General features: G+C 50.7%; 1 protein-coding gene across 1 annotated transcript in view; it reads right to left on the reverse strand.

Annotated features, from left to right (window-relative positions):
* Positions 1-287: 287 nt before the first annotated feature.
* Positions 288-22,503, reverse strand: part of LOC148511645 (vasoactive intestinal polypeptide receptor) — a gene marked incomplete at its 5' end in the record, with an annotated part of 38,770 nt that continues 16,554 nt past the window's right edge. Inside the window, 3 exons of the mRNA XM_088482942.1 lie at positions 288-2,210; positions 5,099-5,140; positions 10,089-10,218. Of these exons, the coding sequence (XP_088339068.1) occupies positions 2,019-2,210; positions 5,099-5,140; positions 10,089-10,218 (364 nt within the window). The remainder of the gene's footprint in view (positions 2,211-5,098; positions 5,141-10,088; positions 10,219-22,503) is intronic.

Consider the following 22,503-nt stretch of genomic DNA (forward strand, 5'->3'; position numbering starts at 1 on the left):
TTGTACAGCTTCCTGGCCGCTCGCTTAGCTGTGGGTGACCACCCACAGCTATTGCGAGTGGCCAGGTGATGGTCGCGATGGTCTCGACCATCCTGACCATCGGGGCTAGCGATGAGACCCTTGTGGTAGGGTCTCGTTCCCACAAGCCCCAGTGAGCTTTCGGCTCTATTAGAGCCGGAAGCTCACCCACTGACATCGCTCGTGATGTCAGTGGGGCCGCCCCCACACAGCAGGTGTTCCTTCGGGAACGCCTCCGTTTAGCCAGCCACCCCCCTTGCCCGCCTCCAAAAAGGGCAAGCTGTCAATCAAAATCGACAGCTGCCCCGCTTTGGTGCGAGACCCATAGCGACGGAGCGCCCGTCGCTAGCCGGGTCTCGCACATGCGCACGTCGGAGCCGGCTCCGGCGTGCGCATGCGCAGTGGCCAAACATCGATATGCGCTCGCGAGCAGGTCTGAATCAGGCCCTATGTCTGCTGGATCAAAAATATTTTAAATATTATGACGAGTTGACGAGTTATCTAGGCTCAAGGATCGGAGCTTCCGCAGGGGCATTCGTTATTTAAATGTTGGTCATACAACTGGACTATAAAGTGGATTCATAATTAAAAGTATCAGGAGACTTGTAGGGTGTACTGAGATATTATTCCACGTGCCGGGTGCCCATGTGTGGTTTTGTGGCCCTTACTCACTAGTGTGGCATTAAGCACCAGTGGCCCCAGATATTGATTTGCAATGATTATAATAGCATTTGCTGCCGTAGGTGTTCTCCAGTGGTCGATCCATTACCCCAATACATTCACCAGCAGTGAACACGAGTAACTGGACCGGTTATCATTGGGAAAACTGCGACTAAGTTTTCAATGCTCCCGACTGCAAGAGCTGGTGGCTAAGTTGTCAGGGAACCATCACAATCCTGTGACTCGCTGGTAATGGTTCCAGATTGCAAACTGCTACAGTATATGCACATACACATGTAATTAGTATTCTCCATACCCTGTACTATGTAACAACACCAGGCCTCACTTTACATCATGTTACATCCACGTTCTGATGATCTGTAAGTGGAATACTGACGCGTTTCGTTTGACACTCACAAGAAGTTGTAAGAGCCGGGTGGGTGAGTCGGTCAGTTCTCTTTCCCCAGGTTACAAGTATTCGGCTACTGCACAAGTTTATTCACGGGTTGGCATTTTTCTTTTGTTCTCACCCATTGGCCACAATGGCGATAAGCTTGTTCCAAAGTATTTAGGAAACTGCACCAAATGATGCCTAAATGTTATAGATGGCAATAGTCACTACGTTCTGTGATGAATGTTTACCGCTGACCGGCTGAGGGTGACACCGAGGGTTCAACCTACTTAGGGGTGGCAGAAAATTCAAAATCTATAACCAAAATATTTTGTAAAACTTTTTTTGTGCCTTAATTGCTTTACCTTAAATATGTACCTACATGATTTTGATTTATTTACCATTATATAAAGTTCATCTTTAAAAAAATATATAAAAGGGGTCCAGCGTGACGTCTACTTTCCAACCCCCCTATAAACAGCGCAGATAACTTCACACTGAAAAAGCGAGGGCCGCTATGTCTTTAACTTATCCAGCGTGACATAACTAACGGTCACTTTTATTTCCCCATATTGTGGATATTCATATTTTTAGGTGTTATTTTCTGTACTAAACTTTGAATATTAAATAAATACAATTTTTTTTTTCCTTTCGGTGAAAGTTGCCTTTTTGTCTGTTTTTTTTTTTGAAGACTTGTTGGAGAGAGTATTTTAAGACATTTCCAGTATGAATCCAAAAGTCTTCTAACGAATAATTTCGTAAAACGTAAATGGTCCACTTCGGGGGCTATGAAAGGAAACCCAACCCCATAAAGTGCATTTCAGAACAGTGTGTGCGTTCAGACTTTCTGTCCCGCTGAATCCACGTTAAAGAGGTGATGCCGCTGTTGGGCAAAGGAAAAAAAAAAACAAAGTCTTGCCCTGTCGTCCAGTGATTGGTGCTTCGGGCGTCAGACTAAGGAAAATTCTGCTTGGAAACTGGAACACCGCCGAGTCTTTGGACTGCACTTGGTCAGCATGGAGATCTGGGTGCTGAAGTTGGTTCCGTTGCTGCCCGTCGATGGGTTGTGATATTTTACATCCTTTCCCAGAAATCTCTCGAGATGCCATCTTCGCCATTTTCGTTTTAGCTCAGCTTGGACCTGTGGCACAGGAGAGAGAGGAGAGAACGATTGTATGTACTACTGACTTACATAAGATGGTTACAAAATCTATGACGTGTCCCTTTTTGGAGCGAGACACCTGGCGCTACTAAGACGCTGCGCCACGGGTCACCATTCCCGAGCCTTAAGTAGTTTTTCCTAAATGTTGTGTGGTACTGGCATTGTAGCGACGTACGGGACTCTCGGTGCAGGGCGCGTGATTTCAGCAAAGCTGTACAGTATGTGGACACTTCTGTAGATACTTGGGTTGGACCAGGGGAGAAGCCAATGATTGGGGGAGGTGGGCAGCGTTGTTACTCAAATGCGGCCTGTGCCGCCCCGCCCTCTGAGCACCCGACGTCATGAGGTCTTGCGCATGGCATCATTACTTTTCGCAGAGGGGTCGGGGAAAGCAGAACCGGTCAGTGCAGCGCTGACCGGAGTGTCCTGAGGACGACTGGCTGTACAGGCTGCACGGTGCCTGTCTGGAGAATGTAGAGGACGCTCTGGTGGTACCGTAGCAGTAATCCTGGCTACAGGAAGCGGTTCCAGGCACTCTGCTAGGCAGAAGCAACGGTGCCGTCCTCAGTGTAGGTGGCACCAGTTGCACGCCCAGTTACGGCCCTGGTGGTGGAGATAATGAACCCTAAGTAAATAACAGTTATTATTACAGAAACGCTGATTGCTTCAGCCAAAGCTGAGGGTTTTATTTTTTAGTTTTGGGCAGAATTTTTTTATTTTTAAATAACATTTTGTTTTATGGAAAACAAAAAGATGACAAGTGTAATTGCATAGACGTGGTATAAAATGTGCCACGTATGTATAAATATATATATATCTGCGTAATCATTTCATAGGGAGGCAGATCTAGATTATTATATCGACTGAGGCCCGTATTCAATTAGAAGCTGGTTTTGGGCGCAAGACAGTATCGCACTTGTCCCGGCTTATCCCCGTATTCAATTCCAGTTTTGGGTAAATCAGCCTGACACCCCCCAAAAGATGCTCTGACATGGATCACTATGGGTACCCCCGAATAGCCCTGGTAAAGATATGTGGGGTCTTTAAACGGTCTCAATAGGTGTTGTTTTGCGTTTTTAAGAAGGTGGTGAAGAATAGCATTTAGGAGAGGTTTTTTTGCAAAATAACTAGTCCCATCAAATTTGGGGTACATGAAAATGGGTACTAGCATATTTTGAAGTTGGTAATGTGAAGTTTTAAAAAGCGTGAAAAAACCACCTTACGCAAACACCGGCAATCAAAAAAACACCTGGGGGCACACTTAGGGGACCCCCCTGGAGTCTATTTTGCTAGTTTTTAAGTTTGTGCTTCAACTTTTGTTGTTTTCGCCCCCAAAACTAAAGTACTTTTTTTGGGTGTCCTAAGGTACTTTTTAGAATTTTTTTTGATACAGATTACCTTTAGGGAACTGTACAAGAAACAACAAAAAGTATTCCCCCAGCACTCAGGATGAAATCAGCAATAAGATGTGGAAGACTACATGGTGGTAGATAATTCAGAGATCTCAGTTGCATATATTTGCAAAGATATGGCTAAGCCTCCGGGCCGCGTCACTGCGTCTCTGATACCGGAGGTCCCTATCACTTGGTCAGAATCTGGGGTGCAGAACCCCAAAAAAGCCGGCGAAGGCCCGCCACCCCAGTGAAGCACGCCAGTGAGAGACTAAAGTGCTAGTACAAGATTAAAGCAAAAACTATGTGTTAATAAGTGAAAGGTGTAATTAAAATGCTAAGAAAAATATATATACACAATATAATAGAAAATGTGAAAGTGCTAAATAAAGTGTTAATGTGTGCCTCACCAGAGCAGCCCAGCCACACCAACCCCAAGGGGCACCGCACCCCAAACTCATCCCCAAAACTGATAACTATATCCAATTTGGGTAATAATTGCCCAATATAAGGCCACATGATAATGGCACATACAAATATACCTGAATTGAGAGCCAGCTTACCTTGGAGTCACCCCTAAGTCCTCCTAATGGCACTACAAGAACCAGCATGCCCTCCTAACGCTGGTCCCATCTAGTATTTCTGTATTGTACTGCTGTGCTTCGCTGGGGTGGCTGGCTATCGCCCACTTTTTTGGGGTTCTGCACCCCAGATTCTGACCAAGTGATAGGGACTTCCGGTATCAGAGACGCAGTGACGCGGCCCGGAGGCTTAGCCATATCTCTGCAAATATATGCAACTGAGATCTCTGAATTATCTACCACCATGTAGTCTTCCACATCTTATTGCTGATTTCATTCTGAGTGCTGGGGGAATACTTTTCTTGTGTCTAGTATAGAATAACCCCTCCCTTACATGCACCTGAGTGATATTACCCCTCCCTTACATGCACCTGAGTGATATTACCCCTCCCTTACATGCACCTGAGTGATATTACCCCTCCCTTACATGCACCTGAGTGATATTACCCCTCCCTTACATGCACCTGAGTGATATTACTGAAGAGATTGAGCAGCTTCCAACTTGTATTTCTTTAGGGAACTATCCAAGGGGTGCAGGGTACTTTTTTTTTTAAGTCTGCACCCCAAAACCCCAATTCTGCACTTTTTCTCGCCAACTAGGCAAAATTTTTTCGGCAGGTCTAATGCATTGAGTTTTCGCACCGGCGAAAAGTCGGACTAATTGAATACGGGGATAAATGAAATTGGTGAAAATGACGTAATCGGCGAAAAAGTATTGCCGAGGCGGACTTTTCGCTTCTAATTGAATACGGCCCTGAATCTGACACCAGTAATAATAACACACAGAAACGTGCTGTTGTAATTGTAAATGTTCATGTATACAATGGACAAATGTTTATAGCGAGAGAGAGACAGATCACATAGGTCCATACAACAAGACATAATTCATTCTTACCTCTCCGTTAAGGAAACAATATAGAATCGCCACCACAAAGCCCTAGAAAGATAAATAACACATAACTTTATAAACGGTTGCTTAAAAACACAGTAGACATAATAGAACGCTTTTATATATGTTTAATTATTGTCTGTATATACTGTATTTTTTAACATTTTTTAGAAATATAGTCATACTGTAGGCTCAAAAAAAAAAAAAGAGGCTTAAGCCAACTCCATCCAGGATGCCGGAACAATATGCCGACGTTCTGTAATCACACTGCAGTCAGTAAACTGTACATAACCCTAAGGTGAGTAATTAATGGGAGCGCTACAATGTTGCATGAAACAAACCTGGACCTATTAGAAGGAGGATATTGCACATCGGCCTATGGGCCTGATTCAGAGCCGGTCGCTATTTGCGCTCGCTCGTCCAGAAAATAGGGGTGGCTATTCAAATGAACCGTTCGCTGTTTGCGGTCTGTTCACGCCTCTAGGTCTGAACGAGCGAACAAAACTTGCGTTCGTTTTTTGGGAAACTACGCCCCCTGGCCGCTCGCATCCTACGTCATCTCCGCTATTTATTAGATTAATCGAGTACATCGAACAGCGTATGAACTGCTCGCTATTCTTGTGGTTGGTTTTTGCTACCACAATTTTGCGAGCAGTTCTGGCTAAAAAATAACCCAGTGACGTGGTCAATGACGCTGCTGTTTTAATTATGCACACCCATAAAACGCCCGTTTTGACCTTTAAGCACGCCTGCGATCGGATCTCCACTCCCCGTTTTCAAGCACCTTCCCCTGTTACCACCCACATACGCCTCCTCCTGTCACTCAAAATAGCAGGCATTCGCTATTTTGCGAGCACATGAATTTCGGCCGCACTGACTGGTTCGCACATGCGTATAACGATCCGTACGCATGCGCAGTTGGGCAAACATCGCTCGGAGCGAACAAGCTGCCGCTTACGAGTGGCTCTGAATCAGGCCCTATATCGGTTGTCTGTACGGCCATAGAGGAGGGGGAGAATCAAAGCTACTCCCTGTCCCAGATGGCGCTCATTCGCACTCCAAATTATTTTCTAGTCTTAATTATCACTAGAACACAGATTATCCCCTCCTGTACTGTAACCTATTCCCGATGGCAATAACGGATCGCCTTTGCCGACAATGGCCCTCATTCAGAGCCGCTCGTAAGCGGTCGCTCGTTCGCACTGAGCGATGTTCGCACAACTGCGCATGCGTACTGATTGTAATACGCATGCGCGAACCAGTCAGTGCGGCCGAAAATCGTCTGCTCGCTAAATAGCGAATGCCTGCTTTTTTGAGTGACAGAAGGAGGCGTATGTGGGTGGTAACAGGGGAAGGTGCTTGAAAACGGGGGTGTGGAATTAGAACGCAGGCGTGCTTAAAGGTCAAAACGGGCATTTTAAGGGAGTGCATAATTAATAAAGCAGCGTCATTGACCACGTCACTTGTTTTTTTTTACTCTGAACTGCTCGCAAAATAGCGGTTGAAAAAACCAACCACAAGAATAGCGAGCAGTTCATACGCTGTTCGATGTACTCGATTAATCTAATAAATAGCGGACATGACGTATGGTGCGAGTGGCAAGGGGGCGTATTTTTCAAAATAACAACCGCAAGGTTTGCTCGCTCGTTCAGACTTAGAGGCGTGAACAGACCGCAATGAGCGAACGGTTCATTTGAATAGCCACCCCTTGTTTTAGAACGAACGACCGCAAATAGCGAGCGGCTCTGAATGAGGGCCCTTGTTTTATATTGTTTTATTCCTTCTGCTTTTCAGCAAAATCTTTATATAATTAGGGTGGGCTATTTCATTTTGTTAACCGAAGATACGACACAAACCTGCTCTAAGAATATAGGCCCTGATTCAGAGCCGGACGCAATTTGCGGACGGTCGTTCAGGAAAAGGGGGTGGCTATTCAAATGAACCGTTCGCTCTTTGCGGTCTGTTGACGCCTCTATGTCTGAACGAGCGAACAAAACTTGCTGTAGTTTTTTGAAAAACTACGACCCCTGGCCGCTCGCATCCTACGTCATGTCCGCTATTTATTAGATTAATCGAGTACATCGAACAGCGTATGAACTGCTCGCTATTCTTGTGGTTGGTTTTTGCTACCACAATCTTGCGAGCAGTTCTGGCTATAAAATAACCCAGTGACGTGGTCAATGACGCTGCTGTTTTAATTATGCACACCCATAAAACGCCCGTTTTGACCTTTAAGCACGCCTGCGTTCGGATCTCCACTCCCCGTTTTCAAGCACCTTCCCCCGTTACCACCCACATACGCCTCATCCTGTCACTCAAATTAGCAGACATTCGCTATTTTGCGAGCACATGAATTTCGACCGCACTGACTGGTTCGCGCATGCGTATAACGATCCGTACGCATGCGCAGTTGGGCAAACTTCGCTCGGAGCGAACGAGCGGCTCTGAATCAGGCCCATAGTATCCAATGCAGAGATGACAGGAGAGCTGTGTTATATATCACAGGGCAACACAAGTATCACGTTCCTGATAATATAAAGCTCCTGATAATATAAAGATAAAATAATATACAGAAAAAACTGAAAGATAAAGGAAGAAAACACAGCCAGTAATGGTTTCATACACTAATAGGGGTATAATTCCTAAGGATCGTGTCTGGCCCTGTTTAAACGCGCTGGGCATTGCAGGGACTCAATGCCCAGTGGGCTGGTTGATCCTCAGGAGGGGGGACCCAATTTTAAATTTGGGGTCCTCATTTTCCAAGGATTGCTGGGCCCTGGGCTGTCCAGTTTGGGGCTGGTTAATGCTTTGGCAAGGGGACCTCACGCTGTGTGTCTCTCTGCTGTGGCATTACCACCCTGGCTGGTTCAGCCTGGTGCTGGATATAAGAAAATAGAGGGAAACCCCACGCCAGTTTCCCCCCAAATTTACCTGTACCTTAACAGGCTCAGTGGTCCAGGGCTAGTTATGCTTTTTTTGGGGGGGTCCCCATGTCGTTTTTTTCCCGATTTTATTTTTAACCCTTTCTTTACACAGAAGCACTGCACAGATCACACTGATAACACTGATCTGTGCAGGATTCGGTACGACACGCAGCTCACAGGAACTGGCTCCACGACTTCTATTTGCGCATTCGGCTGTCTATGTGCGGGATCGTGTTTTTGCACGCGTTTGCCTTTAGTAAATCTTCGAGTTGCAAACTCAGGGGAAACTCCTACGGGAATACAATCTCAGCCAGACACAGGACCTCATTCAGAGCCGGTCGCACAGAGCGTGCGGTCGGTCTGAATGAGGGGAGGACGTCTTGAATTTTCAAGACGTCCTCCTTTGCGGTGGTAAGGCTGTGGGTTAACACCCACAGCATTACGACCGCCTAAGGTGATGGCCGCGATGGTCAAGACCATCGCGACCATCGGGGCTTACGACGAGACCCTAGGGTAGGGTCTCCCTTGTCGTAAGCCCCGGAGAGCTTTCGGCTCTGTCTCCCATGGGAACGCCCCCGTTTGGGCTGCCACCCCCCCGGCCCGCCTTCCAAACGGGGCGAGCTGTCAATCAACATCGACAACTCGCCCCCTTTGGATCGAGACCCGCTACGACCGGCGCTGTCGGTTGTAGCGGGTCTCATGCATGCGCACGAGGGCACCGGCGCCGTCGTGCGCATGCTCTGTGGGGGGCCATCGACCCGGTCCGAGCGCATCGGCGCTAACGACCGGGTCTGAATGACCCCCACAATGCTTAGTAAATATGTCCTATAGAGTCGGGAGCATCTGCTCCTAAATAAGGGGGGGAAATTCACAATCCACAGAACACCTAAAAATGGATGCTACAAATCGTTTCTATGAATGAATGGAGGTCATTTAGCGTCCAGCCGGCTTATGCGTATCGCTGTAAGTTTGTTTGGCTTTACTACAGATACGCAATACTATACTTATTAGCTGTTATGGTAGCTGATATATTTATATTCTCAGTTTGGGTGTACAGTACATCTGCTTTCATTTATACATAGGTACATAGGGCTCCTCTTTGCTGTATCCATAAATAAAAAAGCCCTTTTACAACAGCCAACCTAATTTCTATGACTTACATACCATCATTTCTGTGACTTACTATGAGTTACATTGCTTTTTAATGAAAATAACTGTACAATGGGACAACAATGAATGAATAGTGGAAAATTAGCACTCTAGTTTCACCCAAAACAATCTCGTATAGGTTATCTCAATACACTCTAATGTATCCCAATGCACTCTAGTGATTTCCAGTGTTTTCTAGAGCACAGGTTCTCAAACTCGGTCCTCAGGACCCCCACACAGTGCATGTTTTCCAGGTCTCCTCACAGAATCACAAGTGAAATAATTAGCTCCATCTGTGAATCTTTTAAAATGTGTCAGTGAGTAATGATTACACCTGTGCTCCTGCTGGGTGACCTGGAAAACGTGACCTGAGTAAGGTCCTGAGGACCGAGATTGAGAACCACTGTTCTAGAGTATCCTAATGCACTCTTAGGTGTCCAAGTGCACTTTAGGGTATACTGGTGCCCTCTAGCATATCACAGTGTACTCTAATGAATCTCAGAGCACTGTATGGTATCCCGGACCCAGAGTATAGTGCATTTCATCGCGCTCTGTACTGTAGGGCATCCCAGTATACGCTACGGTTTTCCAGTTCAATCTACTAGATGCCAGTGCACTCTAGTGTATCCCTGTGTACGCTAGTGTACCGTAACATGTACCAGTTCCATTCTCATGTATCTCAATGCTCTCTAGTGCATCCCTGCATACTCTAGTGGATCCCAAAGAACCGTAGGGTGTCAGAGTGCACTCGAACATATCCCAATGCACTGTAGGGTATCTCTGTGTACTCTAATGCACTGTAGGGTATCGCAGTGCACTCAAACGTATCCCAATGCACACTAGTAACTGGTACCACTGGCAATTGATTCCACTGTAAAACATCTAGAAACAGATCCATTCCAGAGAGCTACTGAGGTTCCTACCTGAAAGGACCCAAGAACGAGCTCAAAGACCAGTTTCACCTCCACCTTAAAGTTGTCGGGGAAAAACGCAAACATGATATAATGGACGCCAAAGAGGGGAATCAGCAGAAGCGTTGACTTTGCCAGTCTCCTGTAAAGGTAGAAATTGTGTGGCATTATTACAGGGTCACATAGTACGTCCATGGTGTTAGTAACCGCAGACAGCCAGTGGCTCATTATCTGCTGAGGGCTGCGAGCGACAGCTGCGTGATTCACGGCTTATAGCAGGTTACTATTCACCATTATCCTCTCCAGCAACAAATCCATTCTCTTCCTATAAAGCTGTAATCTAGACATTCACAAAATTGAATGCGTTTGTCTGACTTATAGAATTTATATATGGGAGCTGACCTATGAGATATTAGACATTTTACCGAAGGGGGGTGACAGCCATAAGTATAAGGAATACAGGGTACAGATGTGTCATCATACAATGTGACTTCAGTCGCTGCAAACACCTCCCCCATCCCCAGGCGAATGGGCCTTGCAGAGGGTCTGTCTTCCTCAAAATGTAAGTTATGTTCACATAAATAAGACAACTGGGAGCGACAAAACTACATTGCTGGCTTACACTGATCACCATATAAAGGATAATAATAATAATAATATTAATCACTTCTATGTACGACATGTGTACATCTGTGTGCGACTGCGGGCCGGATTCAATTAGAAGCGAAAAGCCGGAATCTGCAAAAAAGTTTCGCTTATTGCCAGTTTTCGCCTGTTCGGAACTTATCTCCAAATTTTATTCCAATGAATAGCAGGTGAAAAAGAGTGCAAAAACGACCCAGAACCCTGGGCACAGTCTCCCAAAGGACAAATTTGGCAAAAAAAACCCCCTAAGAACACCCCAAAAAAGTACTTTCATTTTAGGGGTGAAAAAGTAAAAAGTGGGGTGACAAGCATAAAAACTAGCGAAATAGACTTCTTGGGGGTCAGCAATTTTGGGTCAGGTGTTTTTGGGATTGCAGGTGCTTTAGAGACATAAAAATATGCTAACACCCATTTTCATGTACCCCAAATTTGACTGGAGTACTTGTTTTTCATCCAAAAATACTGCATTATGGCATTCTTTACCACTTATGCAAAGACGCTAAAGCGGGGATGCACGCGTAAAGTTTTCGCCTCTCAAACAGGTGAAGGAGGCGGAAAGTCGGATAGGCAAAACTTTTCCGACTTTTCGCCTGAGTCTGAATCTATACAAAGTGCCGCGACGCAGCGGCCGCGGCTTTTTCTCACGCCAAGTTCCGTTGTGCTTCATCTGCGAATTTGTACGTGTGTAAAACTACGTGTGTAAATTTCCTGCACGGTTACAGTGGCAGCCAAGCATTCGTGGTACACTGTGAGTGGCTTATTGCTGTGTCTGCAATGCGAATAAGATTTAAAAAAATAAAGAAAAAGATGGCAGGCTACACCTCTCGGATCGTCTCATTTGCCACGGGTGTCTCACGCCGTATGGCGCTAGGTGTATGAGGACACATTTATACTTCCCTATGCATATTATGATGTACCATAGAGTGTGCCCACCTATACTCACACACATTTGCCCGTTTATAATATGCCCCAATATTACTGCTCCATCCTATAATTCCCCTCATTAAATAAATGTTATCAAAGTTATACATCTACCCCCCGACTTCTGCAAGTAATGTAGCACAGTTATTACACTTTGGGCCTGATTCAGACCCGCTCACGAGCCCCCACTGCGCATGCGCACGCCAGAGCCGGCATGCGCATGTGCGAGACCCGGCAAGCGATGGGCGCTCAGTCGCTACGGGTCTTACACCAAAACAGGGCGGTTGTCGATTATGATTGACAGCTCACCCCCTTTTGGAGGCAGGCAGGGGGGGTGGCTACACAAACGGAGGAGTTCCCGAAGGAATGCCCGCCGTTTGTGGGAGGCACCACTGACATCACTGGTGATGTCAGTGGTGAGCTTACGGCTCTATTTAGAGCCGGAAGCTCACTGGGGCTTGCGGGAACGAGACCCTTCCACAAGGGTCTCGTCACAAGCCCCGATGGTTGCGACCATCGCGACCATCACCTGGCTGTTCGCAAAAGCTGTGGGTGGTCACAGCTATGCGATCCGCCAGGAGGCCGGAACAAAATTTAAAAAAACGCCCTGATTCAGAGCGAGCGTTCTGAAAGAGCGTCCGGCTCTGAATCAGGGCCTTTATTCATATATTGTTTTCCTCAGATATCCCTCCTGTGATATAATTGGGGTCAGTGGCGTAACTAGGGTATTTGGAGCCCAGGGCAAGATGAAAAATGGAGCCCCCCTGCCCTATGTGGCATGCCGAAAAGTGGGCGTGGTCATGGGACATGGCCACTGAAAAATGGGGCGTGTCAGCATGACACACCCGTTTCTCGTCGCTCCCAGTAGTGCACCCTTATACAGTGCACCCTATGCAGTGCCCCCAGTAGTGCCCCTTATACAGTCCCCCCTATGCAGTGCCCCCAGTAGTGGTCCCTCTTATGCAGTGCCCCCAGTAGTACCCCTTATACAGTGCCCCCAGTATGCAGTGCCCCCAGTAGTGGTCCCTCTAATGCAGGCCCCCAGTAATTCCCCTTATACAGTGCCCCCGGTAGTGATCCACCCTATGCAGTGCCCCTTATGCAGTACCCCCAGTATGCAGGTCCCCAGTAGTGCTCCTTATGCAGTACCCCCAGTAGTGATCCCCCTATGCAGTGCCCCTTATGCAGTACCCCCAGTATGCAGTGCCCCCAGTAGTAGTCCCCCTTATGCAGGCCCCCAGTAGTGCCCCTTATACAGTGCCCCCAGTATGCAGTGCCCCCAGTAGTGGTCCCTCTAATGCAGGCCCCCAGTAATTCCCCTTATACAGTGCCCCCGGTAGTGATCCACCCTATGCAGTGCCCCTTATACAGTGCCCCCAGTAGTGGTCCACCCTATTCAGTGCCCCCAGTAGTGATACAGTGCCCCATATACAGTGTCCCCGGCCAGTAGTGCCCTTTACATAACACACACACACATACATACACAAAACACTTACCTGATCACCGCTCCTCCATCCTCCAGCTCAGTCCCGCTAGGTATTATGGGAGAGACGTCATGACATCTCTCCCATCACCCAATGCAGGAGCCGGAAGGCGGAGCTCATGAGTGAGCTCCAGCCGGGTCCGGCAGTGGGCGCAGCAGCCAATGAGAGTCTGTCTGACTCTCATTGGCTGCTGAAACACACACTGCCACTGGCTAGTACGAGTGTACTACCCAGCGCCGGTGGCGATGTGTGTGTTACTGTGTAGTGCGGACCACACTCATTGCAGTCCGCACTACACTGATTGACTTTACCGGACCTGGACCGTGGCCAAGCCCCGGCCAACCTGCGCTGGATACGCCACTGATTGGGGTTCTGTGCCCTGTTTGTCCTTCCTGAACTCTTCTATACAGTAACGTTCAGTGTTATTGTCATGACTGAGATTCGTCCATACGGTGTCACACGGACCAGAGCTGCTGCTATTACACATCTTACCTATAGACTTTTGGGTCTATTTTCCCCATTTAACCTCAATGCAGTCTATGGGCCAGATGTAATATATTGTGATTTATACCCCTTTTACACCAAAATCCCGGGTCCGACCCTGGAATTTGAACACTGGTCAATCCCGGGTTGAACTCGGCTTCAGACCCGTTTACACTGCAACTCGACCCGGGTTATTCCTGGGTTTGCCCCGTTTACACTGAACCCGGGTAATCCCTGCTTTTCTCTATAGAAGTCATTAAAAATGGTCTGTTTTAAGGTCTGACAAAGATGGTCACTAAAGGCAACAAAAGAGAGAGGTGGGGACTGATTACAGCATTGCTACAGGCTGCAGTTCTGGCTGTGGCAGGCTGTGTATCACCCTGTGTTTGTGGCTGCTGGTCAGGCTGTGGTGCAGGGTGCAGTTCTGGCTGTGGCAGGCTGTGTGCCTTCCTGCGTTTGTGGCTGCTGTTCTGGCTGTGGCAGGCTGTGTATCAGCCTGTGTTTGTGGCTGCTGGTCAGGCTGTGGTGCAGGCTGCAGTTCTGGCTGTGGCAGGCTGTGTATCCGCCTGTGTTTGTGGCTGCTGGTCAGCCTGTGGTGCAGGCTGCTGTTCTGGCTGTGGCAGGCTGTGTATCACCCTGTGCTTGTGGCTGCTGCTCAGGCTGTGTTTGTGGCTGCTGGTCAGGCTGTGGTGCAGGGTGCAGTTCTGGCTGTGGCAGGCTGTGTATCAGCCTGTGTTTGAGGCTGCTGGTCAGGCTGTGGCAGGCTGTGTATCAGCCTGTGTTTGAGGCTGCTGTTCTGGCTGTGGCAGGCTGTGTATCACCCTGTGCTTGTGGCTGCTGTTCTGGCTGTGGCAGGCTGTGTATCAGCCTGTGTTTGTGGCTGTGGTGCAGGTGCAGTTCTGGCTGTGGCAGGCTGTGTATCAGCCTGTGTTTGTGGCTGCTGGTCAGGCTGTGGTACAGGGTGCAGTTCTGTCTGTGGCAGGCTGTGTATCAGCCTGTGTTTGTGGCTGCTGGTCAGGCTGTGGTGTAGGGTGCAGTTCTGGCTGTAGCAGGCTGTGTATTAGCCTGTGTTTGTGGCTGCTGGTCAGGCTGTGGTGCAGGGTGCAGTTGTGTCTGTGGCAGGCTGTATATCAGCCTGTGTTTGTGGCTGCTGGTCAGGCTGTGGTGCAGGTTGCTGTTCTGGTTGTGGCAGACTGTGTATCAGCCTGCGTTTGTGGCTGCTGGTCAGGCTGTGGTGCAGGCTACTGTTCTGGCTGTGGCAGGCTGTGTATCAGCCTGCGTTTGTGGCTGCTGGTCAGGCTGTGGTGCAGGCTGCTGTTCTGGTTGTGGCAGGCTGTGTATCAGCCTGTGTTTGTGGCTGCTGGTCAGGCAGTGGTGCAGGGTGCAGTTCTGGCTGTGGCAGGCTGTGTATCAGCCTGTGTTTGTGGCTGCTGGTCAGGCTGTGGTGCAGGCTACTGTTCTGGCTGTGGCAGGCTGTGTATCAGCCTGTGTTTGTGGCTGCTGGTCAGGCAGTGGTGCAGGGTGTAGTTCTGGCTGTGGCAGGCTGTGTATCAGCCTGTGTTTGTGGCTGCTGGTCAGGCTGTGGTGCAGGGTGCAGTTCTGGCTGTAGCAGGCTGAGTATTAGCCTGTGTTTGTGGCTGCTGGTCAGGCTGTGGTGCAGGGTGCAGTTCTGTCTGTGGCAGGCTGTGTATCAGCCTGTGTTTGTGGCTGCTGGTCAGGCTGTGGTGCAGGTTGCTGTTCTGGTTGTAGCAGGCTGTGTATCAGACTGCGTTTGTGGCTGCTGGTAAGGCTGTGGTACAGGTTGCAGTTCTGGCTGTGGCAGGCTGTGTATCAGCCTGTGTATGTGGCTGCTGGTCAGGCTGTGGTGCAGGGTGCAGTTCTGGCTGTGGCAGGCTGTGTATCAGCCTGTGTATGTGGCTGCTGGTCAGGCTGTGGTGCAGGGTGCAGTTCTGGCTGTGGCAGGCTGTGTATCAGCCTGTGTTTGTGGCTGCTGGTCAGGCTGTGGTGCAGGCTGCAGTTCTGGCTGTGGCAGGCTGTGTATCAGCCTGTGTTTGTGGCTGCTGGTCAGGCTGTGGTACAGGCTGCTGTTCTGGCTGTAGCAGGCTGTGTATCAGCCTGTGTTTGTGGCTGCTGGTCAGGCTGTGGTACAGGTTGCTGTTCTGGCTGTGTATCAGCCTGCGTTTGTGGCTGCTGGTCAGGCTGTGGTGCAGGTTGCTGTTCTGGTTGTGGCAGGCTGTGTATCAGCCTGTGTATGTGACTGCTGGTCAGGCTGTGGTACAGGGTGCAGTTCTGGCTGTGGCAGGCTGTGTATCAGCCTGTGTTTGTGGCTGCTGGTCAGGCTGTGGTGTAGGGTGCAGTTCTGGCTGTGGCAGGCTCTGTATCAGCCTGTGTTTGTGGCTGCTGGTCAGGCTGCTGTTCTGGCTGTGGCAGACTGTGTATCAGCCCGTGTTTGTGGCTGCTAGTCAGGCTGTGGTGCAGGCTGCTGTTCTGGCTGTGGCAGGCTGAGGATCAGCCTGTGTTTGTGGCTGCTGGTCAGGTTGTGGTACAGGCTGCTATTCTGGCTGTGGCAGGCTGTGTATCAGCCTGTGTATGTGGCTGCTGGTCAGGCTGTGGTGCAGGGTGCAGTTCTGGCTGTGGCATGGTGTGTATCAGCCTGTGTTTGTGGCTGCTGGTCAGGCTGTGGTGCAGGGCGCTGTTCTGGCTGTGGCAGGCTGTGTATCAGCCTGTGTTTATGGCTGCTGTTCTGGCTGTGGCAGGCTGTGTATCAGCCTGTGTTTGTGGCTGCTGGTCAGGCTGCTGTTCTGGCTGTGGCAGGCTGTGTATCGGCCTGTGTTTGTGGCTGCTGGTCAGGCTGTGGTGCAGGCTGCTGTTCTGGCTATAGCAGGCTGTGTATCAGCCTGTGTTTGTGGCTGCTGGTCAGGCTGTGGTGCAGGGTGCAGTTCTGTCTGTGGCAGGCTCTGTATCAGCCTGTGTTTGTGGCTGCTGGTCAGGCTGTGGTGCAGGGTGCAGTTCTGGCTGTGGCATGGTGTGTATCAGCCTGTGTTTGTGGCTGCTGGTCAGGCTGCTGTTCTGGCTGTAGCAGGCTGTGTATCAGCCTGTGTATGTGGCTGCTGGTCAGGCTGTGGTGCAGGGTGCTGTTCTGGCTGTGGCAGGCTGTGTATCAGCCTGTGTTTGTGGCTGCTGTTCTGGCTGTGGCAGGCAGTGTATCTGCCTGTGTTTGTGGCTGCTGGTCAGGCTGTGGTGCAGGTTGCTGTTCTGGCTGTGGCAGGCTGTGTATCAGCCTGTGTTCGTGGCTGCTGGTCAGGCTGTGGTGCAGGCTGCAGTTCTGACTGTGGCAGGCTGTGTATCAGCCTGTGTTTGTGGCTGCTGGTCAGGCTGTGGTACAGGCTGCTGTTCTGGCTGTAGCAGGCTGTGTATCACCCTGTGTTTGTGGCTGCTGGTCAGGCTGTGGTGCAGGGTGCAGTTCTGGCTGTGGCAGGCTGTGTATCAGCCTGTGTATGTGGCTGCTGGTCAGGCTGTGGTGCAGGGTGCAGTTCTGGCTGTGGCAGGCTGTGTATCAGCCTGTGTTTGTGGCTGCTGGTCAGGCTGTGGTGCAGGCTGCTGTTCTGGCTGTGGCAGGCTGTGTATCAGCCTGTGTTTGTGGCTGCTGGTCAGGCTGTGGTGCAGGGTGCAGTTCTGGCTGTGGCAGGCTGTGTGCCTTCCTGCATTTGTGGCTGCTGTTCTGGCTGTGGCAGGCTGTGTATCAGCCTGTGTTTGTGGCTGCTGGTCAGGCTGTGGTGCAGGCTGCTGTTCTGGCTGTGGTAGGCTGTGTATCCGCCTGTGTTTGTGGCTGCTGGTCAGGCTGTGGTACAGGCTGCTGTTCTGGCTGTGGCAGGCTGTGTATCACCCTGTGCTTGTGGCTGCTGCTCAGGCTGTGTTTGTGGCTGCTGGTCAGGCTGTGGTGCAGGGTGCAGTTCTGGCTGTGGCAGGCTGTGTATTAGCCTGTGTTTGTGGCTGCTGGTCAGGCTGTGGTGCAGGGTGCAGTTCTGGCTGTGGCAGGCTGTGTATCAGCCTGTGTTTGAGGCTGCTGGTCAGGCTGTGGTACAGGTTGCTGTTCTGGCTGTGGCAGGCTGTGTATCACCCTGTGCTTGTGGCTGCTGTTCTGGCTGTGGCAGGCTGTGTATCAGCCTGTGTTTGTGGCTGTGGTGCAGTTCTGGCTGTGGCAGGCTGTGTATCAGCCTGTGTTTGTGGCTGCTGGTCAGGCAGTGGTACAGGGTGCAGTTCTGGCTGTGGCAGGCTGTGTATCAGCCTGTGTTTGTGGCTGCTGGTCAGGCTGTGGTACAGGTTGCTGTTCTGGCTGTGGCAGGCTGTGTATCAGCCTGTGTTTGTGGCTGCTGGTCAGGCTGTGGTGCAGGGTGCAGTTCTGGTTGTAGCAGGCTGTGTATTAGCCTGTGTTTGTGGCTGCTGGTCAGGCTGTGGTGCAGGGTGCAGTTCTGTCTGTGGCAGGCTGTGTATCAGCCTGTGTTTGTGGCTGCTGGTCAGGCTGTGGTGCAGGTTGCTGTTCTGGTTGTGGCAGGCTGTGTATCAGCCTGCGTTTGTGGCTGCTGGTCAGGCTGTGGTGCAGGCTACTGTTCTGGCTGTGGCAGACTGTGTATCAGCCTGTGTTTGTGGCTGCTGGTCAGGCTGTGGTACAGGCTGCTGTTCTGGCTGTAGCAGGCTGTGTATCAGCCTGTGTTTGTGGCTGCTGGTCAGGCTGTGGTGCAGGCTGCTGTTCTGGTTGTGGCAGGCTGTGTTTGTGGCTGCTGGTCAGGCTGTGGTAGAGGCTGCTGTTCTGGCTGTGGATCAGCCTGTGTTTGTGGCTGCTGGTCAGGCTGTGGTGCAGGCTACTGTTCTGGCTGTGGCAGGCTGTGTATCAGCCTGTGTTTGTGGCTGCTGGTCAGGCAGTGGTGCAGGGTGCAGTTCTGGCTGTGGCAGGCTGTGTATCAGCTGTGTTTGTGGCTGCTGGTCAGGCTGTGGTGCAGGGTGCAGTTCTGGCTGTAGCAGGCTGAGTATTAGCCTGTGTTTGTGGCTGCTGGTCAGGCTGTGGTGCAGGGTGCAGTTCTGTCTGTGGCAGGCTGTGTATCAGCCTGTGTTTGTGGCTGCTGGTCAGGCTGTGGTGCAGGTTGCTGTTCTGGCTGTGGCAGGCTGTGTATCAGCCTGCGTTTGTGGCTGCTGGTCAGGCTGTGGTGCAGGTTGCTGTTCTGGTTGTGGCAGGCTGTGTATCAGCCTGTGTATGTGACTGCTGGTCAGGCTGTGGTACAGGCTGCAGTTCTGGCTGTGGCAGGCTGTGTATCAGCCTGTGTTTGTGGCTGCTGGTCAGGCTGTGGTGCAGGGTGCAGTTCTGGCTGTGGCAGGCTGTGTATCAGCCTGTGTATGTGGCTGCTGGTCAGGCTGTGGTGCAGGGTGCAGTTCTGGCTGTGGCAGGCTGTGTATCAGCCTGTGTTTGTGGCTGCTGGTCAGGCTGTGGTGCAGGTTGCTGTTCTGGCTGTGGCAGGCTGTGTATCAGCCTGTGTTTGTGGCTGCTGGTCAGGCTGTGGTGCAGGGTGCAGTTCTGGCTGTGGCAGGCTGTGTATCAGCCTGTGTTTGTGGCTGCTGGTCAGGCTGTGGTACAGGCTGCTGTTCTGGCTGTAGCAGGCTGTGTATCAGCCTGTGTTTGTGGCTGCTGGTTAGGCTGTGGTACAGGGTGCAGTTCTGGCTGTGGCAGGCTGTGGATCAGCCTGTGTTTGTGGCTGCTGGTCAGGCTGTGGTGCAGGCTACTGTTCTGGCTGTGGCAGGCTGTGTATCTGCCTGTGTTTGTGGCTGCTGGTCAGGCTGTGGTGCAGGGTGCAGTTCTGGCTGTGGCAGGCTGTGTATCAGCCTGTGTTTGTGGCTGCTGGTCAGGCTGTGGTGCAGGCTGCTGTTCTGGCTGTGGCAGGCTGTGTATCAGCCTCTGTTTGTGGCTGCTGGTCAGGCTGCTGTTCTGGCTGTGGCAGACTGTGTATCAGCCCGTGTTTGTGGCTGCTAGTCAGGCTGTGGTGCAGGCTGCTGTTCTGGCTGTGGCAGGCTGTGTATCAGCCTGTGTTTGTGGCTGCTGTTCTGGCTGTGGCAGGCTGTGTATCAGCCTGTGTTTGTGGCTGCTGGTCAGGCTGTGGTGCAGGGCGCTGTTCTGGCTGTGGCAGGCTGTGTATCAGCCTGTGTTTATGGCTGCTGGTCAGGCTGCTGTTCTGCCTGTGGCAGGCTGTGTATCAGCCTGTGTTTGTGGCTGCTGGTCAGGCTGTGGTACAGGCTGCTGTTCTGGCTGTGGCAGACTGTGTATCAGCCCGTGTTTGTGGCTGCTAGTCAGGCTGTGGTGCAGGCTGCTGTTCTGGCTGTGGCAGGCTGTGTATCAGCCTGTGTTTGTGGCTGCTGGTCAGGCTGCTGTTCTGGCTGTGGCAGGCTGTGTATCAGCCTGTGTATGTGGCTGCTGGTCAGGCTGTGGTGCAGGGTGCAGTTCTGTCTGTGGCATGGTGTGTATCAGCCTGTGTTTGTGGCTGCTGGTCAGGCTGTGGTGCAGGGTGCAGTTCTGTCTGTGGCAGGCTCTGTATCAGCCTGTGTTTGTGGCTGCTGGTCAGGCTGTGGTACAGGTTGCTGTTCTGGCTGTGGCAGGCAGTGTATCAGCCTGTGTATGTGGCTGCTGGTCAGGCTGTGGTGCAGGGTGCAGTTCCGGCTGTGGCAGGCTGTGTATCAGCCTGTGTATGTGGCTGCTGGTCAGGCTGTGGTGCAGGGTGCAGTTCTGGCTGTGGCAGGCTGTGTATCAGCCTGTGTATGTGGCTGCTGGTCAGGCTGTGGTGCAGGGTGCAGTTCTGGCTGTGGCAGGCTGTGTATCAGCCTGTGTATGTGGCTGCTGGTCAGGCTGTGGTGCAGGCTGCTGTTCTGGCTGTGGCAGGCTGTGTATCAGCCTGTGTTTGTGGCTGCTGGTCAGGCTGTGGTGCAGGTTGCTGTTCTGGCTGTGGCAGGCTGTGTATCTGCCTGTGTTTGTGGCTGCTGGTCAGGCTGCTGTTCTGGCTGTGGCAGGCTGTGTATCAGCCTGTGTTTGTGGCTGCTGGTCAGGCTGTGGTGCAGGGTGCAGTTCTGGCTGTGGCAGGCTGTGTATCAGCCTGTGTATGTGGCTGCTGGTCAGGCTGTGGTGCAGGCGGTTAGGTAGGCAAGCGATGGCATCATGTGCGTCTCTCTGCAGGGAACTGACAAATGACATCATTTGCCCGTGCCCCAGAAGCTCCAATCAGCATTTTTCAGAGCTAGCCGGGTGAAATAATCAGGGTAGCACCCGTTTACACTGCCTCATGACCCGGGAACAACCCGTTTTCAACCCTGCTCTCAACCCGAGTAAGATTGCCGGGTAAATCGACACAGGTTATTTTTTGGGAGCCGTTCACACAGAGCCTCAACCCGGATCGACCTGGCAATAACCCGGGTTATTTGTTTGGTGTAAAAGGGGTATTAGAGTGTCCCAGTTTGACACACATGTGACTTTCATTACAAGGTGCGAGTTATACAGAAGACTTCACAGATCAGTGAGATCTGTGCATGCTTCTGAGTGAAAAAAACCCTGAAAAGTGTACAAAAAGAAAAAAAATTATGTCCCCCCCCCCCCCCCCCCCTAAAAGCACAACCAGCACCGATCTATCTGTGCCACTCCTGGTTGTGGAAATACAAGGGATAAAATGAGTAGGGGTCCACTGTATTTTCCACAACTAGCATAGGACTCTTTCTAGCAGGGGTGTAATGCAACAGCCGTGGGACCCTTCAAGGGGTCCCCCGGGCAAAGCATTATCACCCTACTCTAGTCAGCCTAGGCCAGGGATCCTAGGGGAAGGGTTTCCCCTCTCAATGGGCACCACAGGCCTGGAATGATAGCCCTGGACTATCTCCGGCACCCCTGGCAGTGGGTGTCTGGTTGATTGTGTAAAGAATACATGAAATAATATTGTCTTTTACAGAAGAACAATAAGTCCCAGCAAGCCTCCCATGCATGCTGGTACTTGAAGAACCACAAGTGGCAGCATGCTGGGCATTAAGGGTCCGCTGGTACCTCTAGTTCACCTGCAAAAGAAATATTAAAATAAACACAGAACAAACACAACGTGAAAGTACAACTGTATTACACTCACACACACCTGTCCCTAGTATAGATCGTGTTCCCTTGTCCAGCAGAAACCATATTGTTACCTGTAAAAAATAAAATACCACACTCACCTACCCCTTGGTTCCGGTCGTCCTTTGTCCACCATCTTCAGAAAAAAACAAACCCACAACACCGGAGCCACGGACATAAGTACCGTCCTCTAAGGACGTTACTTCCCGAATGACGGCTCAGCAGCGGCATTTCACATAGAAATGCATTGGCTGATCATTCATTGGCTGAGAGAGGCAAGCCTCCACCTCTCTCAGCCAATGAGTGGTTCCCAGGATTGATTTCAATGGTACTGTAAGAACCACTATGTAACCTTTAGTAACATAGGCCCTCATTCAGAGCCATTCGCTATTTGCGTTCGTTCGTTCAAAAACAAAGGGTGGCTATTCAAATGATCCGTTCGCACAATGCAGTCTGTTCACACCTCTAAGTCTGAACGAGCGAGCAAAACATACGCTCGTTTATTTGTTAAAAACGCCCCCTGGCCGCTCGCACCATAAGTCATGAATGAGGGCCTCAGTGCGTTGGCACCAGTGGCATGCCCCTAGTTACGGCCCGGCCCTTTCCTATACCTACATTTGCTTTCCAATCAGGAGTAGCAGTGGCATGAACTAACGCTGGCTTTCTATCATCTCGCTGGCAAGCCTAATGTCCCCCTCAGCAGCTGACCTGGGTAATTAGTACCTATAGTACCCTTCCCTCTCAGCGCCACGTTATAGGCAGA

Source organism: Taudactylus pleione, unplaced genomic scaffold (assembly GCF_031769625.1).
Source record: "Taudactylus pleione unplaced genomic scaffold, aTauple2 ptg000300l, whole genome shotgun sequence".
NCBI lineage: Eukaryota > Metazoa > Chordata > Amphibia > Anura > Myobatrachidae > Taudactylus > Taudactylus pleione.